At 42.5% G+C, this 16,324-nt stretch overlaps 1 protein-coding gene across 1 annotated transcript in view; it reads right to left on the bottom strand.

Annotated features, from left to right (window-relative positions):
* Positions 1–1,804: 1,804 nt before the first annotated feature.
* The window catches only part of pmepa1 (prostate transmembrane protein, androgen induced 1), a 40,743-nt gene continuing 26,223 nt past the window's right edge, over positions 1,805–16,324 (bottom strand). The window contains 4 exon segments of the mRNA XM_053411287.1: positions 1,805–8,623; positions 9,001–9,386; positions 9,478–9,531; positions 11,987–12,141. Of these exon segments, the coding sequence (XP_053267262.1) occupies positions 8,311–8,623; positions 9,001–9,386; positions 9,478–9,531; positions 11,987–12,141 (908 nt within the window). The 3' untranslated portion in view covers positions 1,805–8,310.

Genomic DNA, 16,324 nt, shown 5'->3' with positions numbered 1-16,324 from the left:
CCTGGAGAGGATCTGAACCTTGTCCTCTCACTACTGGGGTCCCTCAAGGTTCCGTCCTGGGTCCCCTCCTCTTCTCTCCGTACAACAACTCTCTCTCGGCTCTGTCTCACATGGTTTTTCCTAACATAGCTACGCAGGTGAAACCCAACTAGACTGAGCTACTTTTCCTCCCAGGGAAAAGCTCCTCCCACCCACCACCTGACCATTAACTTTGACAACTCCATGGTCCAGGTTCTGTTCAGGGCTTTGGTCAACTAACGTCTAGACTACTGCACTTCCCTCCTGGCAGGTCGACCTGCTAGTGCCATCCGATCTCTGCAGCTCCTTCAGAATGCAGCAGCTCCACTGGTCTTTAACCTAAATTCACTCCCACTGTGTTCCTCCGGTCCCTTCACTGGTTACCATTGAGCTCCACATCGACATCAGGACAGAACATCTTCACATCTTCCTCCAGACTAAAGACACATCTCTCCTGACTACAGCTTGGTTAAGAAGATGGTGTCTGATAAACAGGGAAAAAATACACATATAAAAATGAATATGTGTTGCACTTGTACTGTAGAGACTGAAAATATTAAATTCTGAGATACAGTCAAACTGAGTTGGACTCTGACCCCCCCAGCGTTAACCCTGCATCTGAGGAGGAGGTTCCACTCTTCAGCCACTAGGAGGCACTGTTGCTCTAAATGTAACAGATTTCTGACAGATTCATTCAGTGATTTGTTGATAAAAATGTTTAAAGGTGTTTGTAATTTAGTTCACGCATATTGAAAGAAGTTGGGTAAAGAGAGGACATAGCTGTGAAAGAGTCGTCCAAGGTACTGGTCGTATTTAAAGTGGACTTCAGATCTCTGGACGTTCAGAACTCAGCTCCACATTAAGTAAAGTAAATTTAAGCCCTGATTCTTGATTTTTTTATTCACTTTAAAGACCTTTTTCAACTTGGTACCAGCTTTGGTTTCTGTTGTTGACTAACGATGTGACTCCAGCTCCAACAGCCAAACACTGAACCTGCAGCCATCAACTCCTCATTCCTCAAAACACACAAACAGATCAAACTACTGGATGTGAAGTCAGTTTTCATCAGACCTGTTTAAATACTGTTGTTGTTAATTGGATCGAACCATGTTCCTCATGCATCCAGGGGAGAAGTTCCTACTCAGATTGTTTGTTTTTTATCTTTCTCACTAACTGTGTAAAGGATGTTGATGGTTAATTGGTTTAATATTAGATAACCAGCTTTACTGACACTTTATTTTTGTAGTTTATCTGAATAGATAAGTCTTACTGCTCCGTCACATTAACGTTTCCCTGCTTGTCTCAGTTGGTTCCAGTTGACGTGGTTGAGACTGTTTTTGTAAAGACAATCCAGGGGCGTAGCAGCAGTTCCCTAACCCTAGCCCCAGAGGACACGTGTCCGCTCCACAGCAACAACAGTTTGGTCCAAACCCTGTAAATTCTCTGATGGTCTAAAGCACTACATGGTCAGAAACCTTCAAATCAAAGCCCCCACGTCACTAACTTCCTGCTGAAAGCTTCATAATTTGAGTTTTGGTTGAAGACTAGGAGGTTTGGAATCAAACATTGTTATTTTACTGTTATTAATGTGTGCAAGTATGAACCTTGTTTATAATTTTGACATTAAAAAAGTCGCCTGAAGATTTGAAGGATGGTTTGGTGTCAGATTTTTCTTGGAGAAACAGTCCTTCCAGAAGAAAATAGACACAAGAAACTTTGGTCCATCTGCTTGATCCTGGACAAACAGAAATAATCATGGAGGAAAAAATCAGACGAGAAACAAACGTATTTATAAAACTTTTTTATTGGTTTTTTAAATCGAAGGCTAACTGAAATGTGTCCGATTCATACCATGTTCTGTGACAACAACGATAAACCATTGTCTTCTGTTTGTAACAAACATAGAAGAAAATAACAAACCCAGCAACACGTAGACCATCCAATATAAATTAAAATAAACTGTTTTAATACACAAATAAGCAATTATCATCATTGAGAATAAGTAGGCCTCTATATAACTGCGAGCCATGCTGTGACAGAAAACAGATTCAAAGCCTGAACCTCCCAGCACCGGGTTCATCTCTCGTTCTCCCCCCCGCTGTGCTGCAGAGGGAGAGGAATGAGCCCGGTGCTTCATTTAAATTCAGGAGAATCCATCATTTTTCTACAAGAGCAGATCAGGGCTCCTTCATGTTGTCTGTGACGTCTGCTCCGTCCGGACTGAAGGTTCTCAGAGCTCAGGACCAGACGCATGAAGGAATCCTGACCACGACAAACGGATCTATTGTACAAGTCCCACATTTAACATGCGTGCAGGATTAAACTCGACGACGGGTGGAAGACTTCTACAATAGTCACTGTGGCGGACGAGCGTTGTGTCCTGCAAGATATCGAGGCTTGTTTAAATACGCACACATACATACTGCAACCGAAAGAGAGTGTATTCGTATATTTTCTTTAACATTGTCAGAGGAGAGGCGCCGCGCGGCGCTGATTCAGAGCAGAGCGAGGAAACAAGAACCACCACGATGCAGGATGAGCAAACACACAAAGGAGCTAAACATCTGCTTTATTATTCACCTTTCTCCAGTTTACTATCAAGTGTTTGTTGTACAATGTTGTTTCTCCTCCTTCAAACGAGTACGACTGGGTTCACCTGTGTGACTGAAGTACTTAGAGAAACTGGAAAAAGGCGTCTGAAGCAACACGTTCGTCCAAAGAAATGAAAGAAACAGAAAAGTTCAAGTCAGAAGTAACTCTTTTTTTTACAGATGCAAGAGTTTTGTTTAGGATGATTCCTTCTTTGGAAAAATGTCTTAAACGAGACTGAAGACAGGAAACTGAGCTGCAGATTCTCTACGAGAGGTCAGACGAGTCCAACGCAGACCAACTGGTCATCGTCGACTTCAGTGGCGGCCGAGGGGTTACCAGAAACTTATGGAAGTTCATTCATGCCAGAAAAATGACCAAAGCGTTGGAATGATAAAATATATATATTCAGAACAGATACAAACTTTACAATAAATCACAGAAGATCACATTTTTGAATAAGCATTTTTTCATCTCAGGGTTGAGACTCAATTGTTGCTTTTAAGTGAAGTGCACAGGTCTCCCCAGCAGATGGAGCTGTTTCAAAGTTGTCGACAAAGGAATTGTTGGAATTGAAAAAAAAGAATCGGATGAAATTGAAGAACTTTTATTTCCACGTTAGCTTTTAAATTGAGATCAAAGGACATTGTTGACCACAGAAACAGCAGGTGAATTCTGAAGTTGAGTCGATTCTTCTGTATTTTTCTGGCATGGATGATCTTCCATACTTTCCCGACAGAAGTAGGGTCTGTTTTCTGATATTTTGCTGCCGTTCGAAATCTGACGACAACAAAAACAGAGAAATTGAACAGTTTTTTTGCACCGTGATGTGTTTTTACAGTCGGGTACAGTCTCCTTGTTGAGACCGGACACCAGAAGGCACACGTGTAGACGCTGGGCCAGGCGAGGAGACGTGATGATTAGCCATGTAGCGTGTAGACTGGGTTAGCGCGCACAACGAATCGTACTTCAAGTTGTACGTGTGAGAGCAGCAACGATCGAACATTAGCTGATCTCAGGTGTCGTACGTGAATCACACTCACAGCGGCGCGGCTAACATGCACACATCAAACTGGAAAAGGTCACTTTGAAAGCAGGAGTTCTGGTATTTACACGTCCTCCCCCGGGATCTGCAGCGATCGCGTGTTAGGTAGCTTTACTCTGTCGACGTTGGTTTTTAGAAATGGAAAAAGAAAAGTTCTGTGTGATCAGTGGATTGATAATAAAATGACCTTTTTTTTTGTTCTCAAGTGAATAAACAACAATTAAAAACAACAATTAAAAAAAAAATTACATTTAGCACACTACGTTAATATGACTAATATTATCAAAAAGGCAAATAGTAGGTGTATTGCAACGCTCTCTGCGGCATCACTATCAAAAACATCTTCATCGTCACTATACTCAATCTCATCATCATCATCATCATCATCATCCAATCATCACATGAGACAGTAAGGAGGCGTGGCCTGGGATGATTGACAGCCCAAACTAGCCACTCACATTTTGCCCGTCTCAGCACAGGCAGGCACACTTGTAACGACATAGCAACAATAATATACGACGGACGTTTTCCAGGGAGACCGAAAAGACGGCCGGCCAATAGCGGCAAGGGCCGGTTGGAAGGGAGCTCTGTCATTGGACGGCAGGTATCTCTAGGGAACAGGTAGAGCTCGTTCAGACAGGAAGAGGGAAGTGTGTGTGTGTGTGTGTGAGAGAGAGATACACGTTTTCTCTATCTTGTGTGGTCCATAATAAGCGTGTGTGGATGAATGAAAGTGCACCTGTGTGTGTGGAAGGTCTGGTTCTTAAGTAGGTTTATTTAGTCTACTGTGTGTGTGTGTGTGTGTGTGTGTGAGTGTGTGTGTTTAGCTTCTGTCTAGACAGCTGGAGGTCTTTCCCAGGGCAAGTCTGTGTTGTTAACTCATGGTCGTCTAATGTCAGGTTATAAAAACTCGGTGCTGGCTAATGTGCTAACTGAGACGTTAACTTCCCTCACGTTAGCTTTAATGCTAAGATAAAGGTGTGGCCCGTCCAAACACACACAGATTATCATCTGCTCGGACAAGTCTGGGACATTTGAGCCCTGATTAGTTTAACTTGTGAACACTATTGAATTTAGATCAGTTCAACTTAACATGTCTCCCAAAACATAAAGAAATCATAAGTACCAATTTGCCTCATGAGTTTAAATGTCATGTTTAAGCAGTGGCTGCAGATTTCAGGAAGCTTCACCGCATCATAAAGTAGAACTAGAAAGAGTTGCTCTAATGTTTCTGTGTTTAAACATACGTGTGTTGGTGAAGTCAGTGTCAGCATCACATGAAAAATGTCTGTTTTCCCTCCTCCTGTTTTTTTATTTTGTAGCGTCAGCCAGCGTAAGTTTCCCTATTCATATTTATTTTAATCTACACTTGAGGTACACAACTTTAAATTATTCTAACTAGTTTAATCTCCTACAGCCCTGATCAGAGCCTGTTCAGCCTTTTCATACCCGCTGCAAACCCTCCAGAGCAGGGAACCAAACCCTAATCAACAGGGAACGAAGCCGGTCCCAAACAACAAGGGTCACAGTGATGGAGGGGGAGAAGAGGACGGGACAGGAAAGAAGGGGTGAGGAAATAAAGGTAGAGAATACGTTTGGGACCAGGCTCGTTATCTCCAAACAAGGTGATTCAAACTTTGATTGATTCAATGACTTTTTCTTTTCTTCAAGTGCACAATGCAGCCGAGCTACAGCAGCAGACAAGAGAGAGAAGAGAGATGTACACGAGAGAGAGGGAAGTGATAGAAATGGCTTCTGATCATTTGTCTTAACTTTTCTTCTTCTTACAGGAGGTTAAACTCAGGATTCAACAGTAAACTACAGATCTCACTCTGTTCTGTGTTGTCCTGAGTCAGTTTATCTATTTATTGTGGTCACAGGATTTATATCTGACAATATACTAATTATATATCCTTAAAATAGAAAAACTAATCTCTTAAGATAATGTGGTTCTACAGTTTACAGCTGTTTTGAAAGTAAAGATCTCAAGGTTTGTAATATTTCGTTGTTTTGTGTTTGACATGTGATGAATATATTGATACTGATGAACAACTGTGATTTCAAAAGTAAAGAGAAGACAAATGATCAGATTATAAAACCTTTAAATCTCTCCTCTAATAAATTAAGCTTTTGGCTGCTGTTTGGTTGGTTCCCTCTGGAGGGCGCTGTTGCATAAAGACTGAACACTAGAGGGCGCTGGCTTCATTTGGGCTGTGGTTCCTTCACATCAATACAAACTAACCAGGGTTGAAAGAGTGAAGGTCACTACGGGAACTTTTTCATATACGAGCAGCAACTTAAAAAAGGACTAAAACTAGAGATACGTTAAGTTTCTACTTTAATGATTATCCAACCTTTATTTCCACTGTTCAGGAGATGACACAAGATGAGTTGCTATTAACACTCGTGTCACTTTTCAACACTTCAGCGTGTCTTGTTTAAAACAACTCATCCTGCGCTGCGTCCAGCACGAAGAAGTTAAAGAAGATCAGAGAATTTAATCTAAACTCAATTTAAAAGGTTTGACTGAAGTTTCTAAGTTTTATTCTGGCCGAGGCTGGCTGACACAAAATGGTTGTCTCCTTCCTGGTGCCGTAAAGTGCTCAGAGATGCCTGCAAGAGAGAAACTCGCCAGAGGGGATTGTGGGTACTCGTGTGTGTGTGTGTGTGTGTGTGTGTGTGTGTGTGTGTGTGTGTGTGTTGAAAAGGCAGGAGAGATGCGACTCTAAATGAAACTGCAGAAACGTTGTGTTCATGTGTGTGTGGCCCCGGCAGTGCACAGTCGGCGTATCACTCATTTCGGGCGACCTGGCCTGGCGTCACTGAACCTGCGTCGTTCCCGCTCTCTTCTCACACGACAAACAAACAACTAGTCTGACATTCAAAATAAAATAACACACAGCAGGATTTTTAAAACTACTCTAATTTCTTTCACTGTTACAATACACATTGTCTTGATTAGTTCAGACTTTTGTTCGATGAGACAACGTCTGATTAATGTGAGCAAACTCGTATGTGCTTGACTTGTTTGGTCGAGGTAGTGACAGCCGGCTTTGGGCTTTGGGATTGGCTAACGATTCGGCCACTAGGATGAGAGAGAGAGCTTCGAGCAGGGTTTCTGATTGGGCCCACAGGTTCGGTTGGACGCTGACTTGTGGTTGGCTCGCAGGACTCGGACATTTGCATAAACCAGGGATTTTTAATTTTTTTAGTTTCATATCAATGGTACAGTAATGGTTGTTCCAAGTCCTTTGAATCAAAGTCAGAATCTCTCCCGTGATATGTTCTCATGATACTCGCCGCTGTGCACTGACTCGGACCCCCCCCCCTCCACGGTTTCTCTCTTCGTATTTGTTTCTCAATGGACAGAGCTCCTTCACAATAAAAGTCTCTCTCACACGTTCCATCTGCGCGTACTAAAAAATAGTGCAATTCTTTTTAGCAATTATATAAATAACTCTAAGTTCGTGCTTTTAAGTTTGCTCTCGGTTTGCATACATGTGTGTGTATATATCGTCCATTTGTAACATATATACATGCCAACATGTATGTAGCAAAAATGTTCAACGTGAAAGTTGGCACCCCAACAGATTACAGATGTTTGTTTCTTTTCTTTTTTTCTAAAACTACACAACATATAAAAACAAACAGAAAAAAACATCTTCACTGATAAGAATCCACCTAGTTTAGAAAAATACCCCTACTTTCTCTATTTTCTCTCTTATCAATCATATTGCGGGTTTTTTCTGGGGTCAACAGTCTTGAACTTTGTGCAAACCTTCTTCAGAAAACATAAAACAAAAAAAAGGGAAAGATTTAAGCGACAACTCCTGCATCAGTTGGTCGATATAAGGCATGATGTTTAGCTCGAGGACGTTTTTTAGCACTGTGCTACAACTCGTAAGCTAGTTTTAAAGTAATGCTAGCGACATCTAGCTTGTGTGAATATGGTTGAGTGCTAACGTGTCTCAGTGATGCAGCTAAAGCCTGTTGCAGGAGTCGCCGCCAAACGCTGAACTGTGCAGTCGGGAACAAACTTACTGGAGTCAAAGCAGCGAGGGGGGGGGGATTATCACGAGAAAACAAAACAAATCCTGGAAGAACCAAGGAGACTGCAACATTTCAACGTTTGCCTGGATAGAAATGATCCTGTAAGCGTCGAACAAACAAAGAGAAAGTTCTACAGAAACAAACAGAACGAGTAAATATTTATATTGAGTGAAGGCTAGTTCAATCGTGGAGGAGCGATGAGCTGCAGCGAGAGGAGTTGCTGTGGGGGAGAAGGAGGCATCTGTATCCGCCTTCTCCCCCGCCTCCGCCCTTCAACCTCCTTCTCGGACATCATCATCGGTTCATCCGAAGTGCACAGGAAACTGTGGAGCAGGAAGTACCAGATGTTCTCCTGCGCCCATGCTCTGCAGGAATGATGCGGGTTCCAGATGTTCCTACCTAACGAGAAGCCGGCGTGCGCTGCTGCCTCTCGCTCCTAGCCCGATCCGTGATGAGGGGAAACCGTGTCAGCTACGACCACAACTAACCAGCCCTTAAACCTGTGGAGTTAACCACCGACCAGGTTGTTCCTTGTTGGCTGCTGACCGTTTCCCCAAAGTGGCGAGGCATAATCCTTCCTGCGGGCTAGAAAAGAGGAAACAGTACTGTCACACTTGCTGGGGCTTCTGGGATTTCTCCTTTGTATTCCTTGCGTTCCTGTTGTCCACACTTCCTTGCTGCTGAGGCGGAGGTCGGATCAGACCATGTATGAGCGAGGACGGGGGTGCTTGTGCGGATGGAACAGTCCGATGGTTGTGGCTGGAGTTCAGGGCTGTCGGGTGGTAGTAGTGCCCGATCACCTCGCTGTAGGCCGGGGGTGCACCCTCTACTCGAGAGCCCTGCTTCTGGTGCCGGGACAAGGCCTCCTGGGCTTCTAACACACTGATGCCCGAATGGACGCTCGGGGGAGGAGCCTGCAGACTGAGAATAAAACAACATAGATAAAGAGGAGTGATGTGAATGAAACCACAGATAATGAAAGAACTACTGTTCTGCGTTTCACAAGTTCAAGAATGATGTTGTGACAACCAGAGATATTTGCATTCCTGCTTTAGTAGAATTATCAACCTAATTCTTTAAACTAATTGTTAGAGACTTAAGCTGTAGAAAGGCATCAATATTCATTTGGTTTTCGGGCGTGTCTATGTTATTAGGTGTAATTATATAAGCCTGGTAACTAAGATACAATGAACGCCGCATTGGGATGACAAAGAAAACAGAAGGTGAATTCATGCCTCATAGTTTAGGATGAAGAACAAACAGGTATATGGAGGAGTTTTAATTTGCATGGTGGTTACCTGGCCTGCAGACAGGAGTTGGATGGGTCCAGGGGATGGGAGTCGAACACTGTTCTGTTGGGCGGCGCTCGGACCGACTCGCGGTTCAGCTCCATCTGTTGCTCCGGATCTCGGAGCTGCAGGGTGCAGGGGCCCTGGTAGGGCGGCGGCTCTTCTCCGTCTGAGAGGGAGATGGTGGGGGGGAGGTCGATGAGGCTCTGGGGCAGGTAGGGGTACGTCGGCTGGAAGCGACTCGGGGCGTACGTGTGCTGGAAGCGCTGCGACTGGAGGGCGGGCTGCGACTGGCCGTGTGGCGGCTCCCGCTGAAGGTAGGACGAGTGGACGCCTCGGTCCGGCGGTCGAGGGTTGTACACCTGGTGCCATGAACAAACAACATCAAATTATAGCTGTGTCATGACGCGGAACATTTGAGAGTTTTTGGAAACCTGCTTGATGTTTTCTTCTTTTGTGTGAACAGCTGGTTCAAGCTGAACTCACCTCATTCAGACCACTGTTTGTCCCGGTGCCCTCAGACGACCACAGACTGCCCTCCTGAAAAACAACAGACCAAGCTTGACAGTGAGAATCTCCTTCAGTTGATCTGTTGAGTCATTTCACTTTATATAGTTTATATACATTGTGTGCGTATGCAAACAAACCCTGTTTACCTAAAGCTGATTTAAATAAAAGAAGACAGTGACTTAGTCCAAACTGTTGATAGCAGCATATTTATCAAGCTCTGGCTTAACAACACTGACAATTTAATCCTCTCCTTCGTGTTTATTTTCCTAAACAGTCCATTGATTACAGCTACCAAGGAGTTTCACCTTTGTTTCACCACTGAACATTTTCTAGTTGGACAGATTTCCCGGAAAATGTGTTTAAGGATGTGATATTTGTCAGGTAGGAGCCCATAAATATAGATATGTTCGGATCCAGATTTCACAGTATGTACCGTTGCTTGTGCACCACAGACAGACAGTTTTCCACTTTTTTACTTTTGCATGTAGCACTGACAGAAGATGGGGCCTGAGAATCAAGCAAGATTCATTTGACTCTATTGTGCCTTTTGTCCACTAGGGGGCTCTACTGATGCACAACAAACACTCACTGCCATAGCACCTTTCTATCGTTCCTATTTTTATTTAAATGCTGTGTTTTCATCTCGGTGAAGCTGCACATGTAATATGTTCTCTGTCTGTGGTACAAGTTAAAACTGGAAAACAAGTTAATTCTCAGATTTCACACATGTGGTTTTAGCTTAATTCATCATTGGTCGATTTTTGCACAAATTAAGTTTTGTCTAATCAACATCTGTGGCTCCGATTAATCTACATGATACTGACGAGAGAACACAGCAACTCATGAAGTCGGCCGGATTTCCTCCCCAGATTATAAACACACTGTTGAAATCGCTTGTGTGTCGATGTCTTGTGGTGAAGAGACGACACTTCTTCACTTCTACAAAAACATCGGGGAGAATGTCTGTCTGCCTGCGTGTGTGTGTTAGTGTGTGTGTCAGTGTGTCTGTCTGCTAATCCAAATTAACTAGGACACCATGAGTCCTCTGAGCTTATCAGGAGCTTCTTTGTGGGTGTGTGCATGTTCCTGTGCACATTTATGCCTCATCCTTTACTCATATCTAATTTGTAGACTGGAGCCACACACACACCCACACACACATAGTGATTCAGTAGCAGGAAATTCAAGAAGCACAAGTGAAGTCATATGTTTGAAGAAGCCTCAGGTGCGAGTCAGTGGGTGTGTGTGTGTGTGTGTGTGTGTGTGTGTGTGTGTGTGTGTGTGTGTGTGTGTGTGTGTGTGTGTGTGTGTGTGTGTGTGTGTGTGTGTGGTCTAGGTTTTAAGTGGGGACCTAAGTCTGTGTACACACTGTGGGGACGTGAACTCCTTACGGGGACAGGAAGTTCCCATTTAGTGAACCAATAACTTTTAAGCAAAGACATGTTTTAAGGTTAGGGTAAGGACAATGTCTCCTTTTGCAATTATGACTAGTTTTTTATTAATCCCATGAATCAAACGTTTCTCCACACAAAACTCAAACAGTGATATTTTTGGTCTGTGTTCTAGGTCAGGAAGACATTTTAGCCAATCTCTATTCACAGCTTTCTGGGAATGAATGTAGATAAATGATGTGATTGGTCAAACTAGAAACAAAACCAGAAGCTTCCGGCCCCAAGATCGTATCCCTCATCGACTGATTCCGTATATTTTCATATCGAAGCTGGTTATAGAGATTAGATTAAGGGTTAATGTTAGAGTCATTGTTTGAGTTAGTCTCCGGGACCTCCATGTACGTCAGTGTAACGTCCTCTGAAGTCTGTTTAAACTGTTCATTCTATGCAACAATATACATCAACTATTTTCACATGAACATAGCAGATATTTCTTCATTATTATTTTGCGATTTTATATATTTTAACATTTTTAAGTTGGCAATGAAAAGCCTGGAGCCCTGAGTTTGGATAAAGATCTCAACAAATCCATTTATTCACAGTTACCCACATAACCAAAAGTAGTCTAACCAGATTCCTTTAAGAAGTGCAACGTCAATTAACTTAACTATACCCACAATAAGTTGAACAGAAAACACAGAGTTTCATTTTAAGATTTGATCTTAAGAGACGTTGAAGAGCCAAGATCTCAATTTAACCTGTTTACAGTCGACTTTCATGCAGTAAATAGATTTTTTAAATGTCATGTAAACCAGAAACCTTGTTTCCATAGAGAAGAAGGAAAGACCTTTGCACGTAGCCATGTAAACTAAAATTTTAAATAATTAAATCCAAAGTCAAAATAGAGTGTTAACTGACGGTAAGTAGATTAAATGAACGAAACAAATAATTTTTCCATCTGATAATACATGTGTAAGATAATGACTGTCAAGCTAAAGTCAGATATCACACCAATATCTGATCAGATATATTACGGCAGTGTGGTTAAATTAAATCTAGATACCGGTTTGTGGTGAATGTGGTGTGTGACTCACGTTGGCCAGCGGCAGGTGTCTCCTGCGCGTGGGGGCGTGTCTGGAGAGGAGCGAGCGTGCTGATAGGCGGTAGTGGTTCAACAGACAGGTGATGACCACCACCATCACCATCATCACCACCACGATCACCAGGATCTGGACGAACTCCAGCTGGGCTGCAGGGACACAGAAGACGAAGATCAGGGTCAGTTCACTCATCGTCTTACAGTCGTACAACGTCCTCTGTGGCTTTAGAGGATTCTGGGGTAATGATGATGTCATAGTGATGTCATCATTGTAATTTTGGCTTGAGCTGAAATTCTTTCACATAGACCAGCGTAAAAAATTGAGTTTGCAAAACATTTGGGACATTTACCAATCAAGAAAAGTGATGAAAAATATTCTATCCAGATGCATTATGGTAAGCGTATGATGCTTTGGATTCTGACCCCAAAACACTTTATTTAAATAAAGATATAGGATGTTCCTTAATGTTTTATTAAGTATGTAAAATCCAACATTCACAGGGCACATGTTTTATAGGTTATTGGTGCAGAGGCTTGAGCCACAGCTTCAGTTCCCGACAAGACCCTGAACGAATTCTCTTTCCCGAGTCTCTCTCTCCACATTTCACGCTTGACCTCTGACCTGTCATTAAAGGCTTAATAACCCCAAATATCACATTTATTAATAAAAAACTAACTATTTCATAGAGTTAAAAGTGGCTTATATGTGGTTTTTACATCTTTTTGGAAGGGTAGGTTACAAAATGGATCTGGCTCTGGTTTAAATAGTTTGTAGACATCAGTGATTGAATAAACAATATCTGACATTTCTGCTTAATATACAAATATGACAGTAGTGATAATGATCTGTTGATAACTATTGATAAAACAAAGTCTAAATAAAATAGATTAAAGTAGTGGTAAGCTGATTTAAAAATTAAACTAATAGATTAAAAATAAATCAGTTTATTGATAAGATGACACATGATTCAGTAAAGTTTAAATACAAAACTGAGGTTTATATGGTTCTGTATGTGTGAGAGAGAGAGAAAAGGTTTTCAGACAGAGACCAGACAGATCTATTCCTTATGCAAAGGTCAGTGTGACACGCACACGCACACACACACACACACACACACACACACACACAGACTAGACCAGACAGAGAGACAGGGGAAGCTTTGTTTAGAGACAGTCCGCCTGACCCCCCACCCCCCACCCCGCACAGACACACACACACACACACACACACACACACACACACACACACACACACACACACACACACACACACACACACACACACACACACACACACACACACAGACAGACACACAGACAGACACACAGAGCCCTTTTCTCACACTTTTTTTCCACAGGGAGTAGACAGGGGTCAGGGCCAAGTCAGACACAGGAGCATAAAGTGGCCTGCAGACAACAAACACACACTCTCTCTTTCTCACACAAACACATACACACTACAGACTTGTTTCACACCACTTCTCCAAGCGAACCAACACAAAACATACATATGATCAACACAACCAAAACAAAAGTCCACAGGGCTCATAGAGGCTAAATTTGAATGACGGCCCAAATCTGGTTTGAGAATAAAGCTGATCATGATGAACTTTGATGTTAGATATAGATTTTACAACAAACTCCACCTTGACCATTAAAGCATAATTAGAGGCCTAAACATCTTTGCATTATCTACTGGTAGACGGGTGATTTAAAATAATCCTTTATCATAACACTGACATATACAGCCTCTTACTACATTGTCTGGAAAGAAAAAAAAAACTTCTCTAATAAGGGAAATTCAGTTAAACTAATAATGACTCATAATTTAATCTGAATTTGAAATTGAATATATTGAAAATGATCCTGGGAGAAATTGGGTTTTTGTTACAGTTGCTCCAGCCAAGAGTCTACAGAATAAAAACGATATCAAATATAACAAATTCAGAGAAGAATGTAAAAAAAAAAAATCTACAACCATTGCTTTTTTTTTTAAAGATTTACAAAAGCTAAGCTATTGGAGAAACCTTGTACAAATGCAAACTGGCATTTATACATTTAATATAATTTATAATTATGTCAAATAAACGCAAAAACACGACAAGTAAAAACCATTTAAAAAACCAGGCAAACCACAAGCCGTCCAAGGTGAGACATTTTGAATGTTTTGTTAGATTCAATTGAAGAGAAAAGCAGCAAATCAACACATTTGAGAAGCTGAAAGCCGTTGATGTTTGGCCATTTGCTTATTTTAAACTGAGGAGTTTAATGTTTCAAACATTCATTCAAAGAAATTCAATCAAAAACCGGCTGAGCAGCATCACTCTCCGAACTCCTGACTCAACAACGCAACAGACAGAACAAAATCACCACGTGCTTCCAAACCATCGCTGTCTTCTCTGCTCTGTGAGCTCCGTTGAAACTCACCACACAGTTGTGTCTGAACACAGTTTTCATGGTGGTGTCTCCCTGGTGGAGGCTGCATAGTCCCGTCGCTCTGTGAGATCTCTGCCTTCTCTCCGATTGCAAATGTCTATATTCCACTGGTTATATCATGAAGGTATTTCCACAGGCCGGCGTCTACGAGGTAAAATCAAACCAAAAGCAACTAAACTAAAAGAAAACTAAAAAAACTAAAACTCCCAGCTCCACACTACATGTCCTGCGGATGCTCTGGTGTGCGGGGGTGTGTGTGTCCTCGCCGGCAGACACACACACTCTGAGCCTCGACTAAGCTTTGTCTGCAACTTTTTCTCACACACATTCCCACACTGTCCAGACACACACACACAGAGGAAACAGCTGACCAGACCACTCCTCCCGACCACCACCACCCCAATAGCTGTGAACAAAAGGGGTCGATGTGTAGGAGGAGGGGAAGGGGAGGGGGAGGAAGAGACAGAGAGAGGAGTGAGAGGAAAAGTCGGGGGAGTGGTGGGAGCGTCTGGGAGTGACAGATGGGTCAGAGGGATAGACAGAATAATGATGAGAGAGAGGGAGAGAGAGAGAGAGAGAGACATGGGGGATGGGGGGGGGGGGGGACACGTGACAACTTCAGGAATTTAAATAAATGAAAAACTGATCTGCTCAGGATGGAGTGAACATGATTCATTAAAGCACTACGGCAACAAGAAGTACGTCAAAAGTAAGAAATCATAATTCATAGCAGCTGTGATGACGTTCAAATCTTTACACAACACTTGTATTAAATTAAAGGGGATCTTATGAGTGTGTTGCTCAATGTGCAACGTGCGGCCCAGCATGGAGGAATAGTATTCTACCATCTCTCTCCAGTAAAGGTCCACGGCTGTAAAGCAGCAGGAGGCAGGACATGACGTAAACATTCAGCTGTGGAGAGCTCAGAGTTTTTGTTCACAGCTCTTATCACCAACAGCAAATATTGTCTCTCAGAGTTGACGTCTTCTGGGCGTTCGGCTCAGGTTCTGGTTTCACGTCCTCCACATGTTAGAAACGTCATCGAAGCGCCAACTCGCTCGCGATGGATCCTCCGGACATTTACCTGCTGTATTCTCACGTCACTCAAATGTTCTACTAGGGGGCCGTGAGGAAAAGTGCAGTAAATTGTCCGGAGCAAATACAAATACGTCAATTGGGTAAGACGATGAGATGCGAGAGCTTTTGTTCATGTGCTGCACCACAACAACATGATTGCTCTGGAGAGTTTTCTGTTGTTGTGAATGAGTCAGGCAAGAGTGACTCCTGATGGATTCTTGTGAAAGACGAACTTCAGACAGAGTTTCAGACATTTTCCGGAGTTCATAACAAAAAAAACCATAACTAATGTATGGATTCGTGGAACGTGAGAGGAAAGGGGGTATAAGCAGTATAAGGATATATTACATTGAAGTACAACCTACAGTCACAAAACACATGTTCACAAATGTAAACAGTTGTTATCGGTCAATATGGCCACACTCAGCAATTTTGCACAATCAACGTCTGCATCAATAGTCCTGAGGACAGACTGAGGATGATTATTTATTCATGTTTTTATTATTATATTTTACAGTTTGAGGCTGTAACTCATGAGGGATCATGTGAGCGGCTGCGCAAACCTGAGGTTACTGAGTTCACACAGTCACATGGTCGCCCACTTCCACTTTTACACTTCCACTTCGATTTTAATAAAAACAGCAATTAACATAGATGAGATTCCTCAGAAAGAAAGGAAGGAAGACAGTCGTAAATACTGTGGGAGAACAGAGGACAGGGTGAAGTAAAGGAGGAATGGACGGAAGGAAAGACAGAGAAAGGGCAGAGAGGACAAGTGAAGGATGGAAAAAGTAACGAACACAAACGCACACATGACGAA

The sequence above is a fragment of the Pleuronectes platessa genome, chromosome 2 (assembly GCF_947347685.1).
Source record: "Pleuronectes platessa chromosome 2, fPlePla1.1, whole genome shotgun sequence".
Taxonomy (NCBI): Eukaryota; Metazoa; Chordata; class Actinopteri; order Pleuronectiformes; family Pleuronectidae; genus Pleuronectes; species Pleuronectes platessa.
The sequence above is the reverse complement of the archived record's forward strand: the minus strand, read 5'-3'. Positions and strand labels throughout refer to the sequence as shown.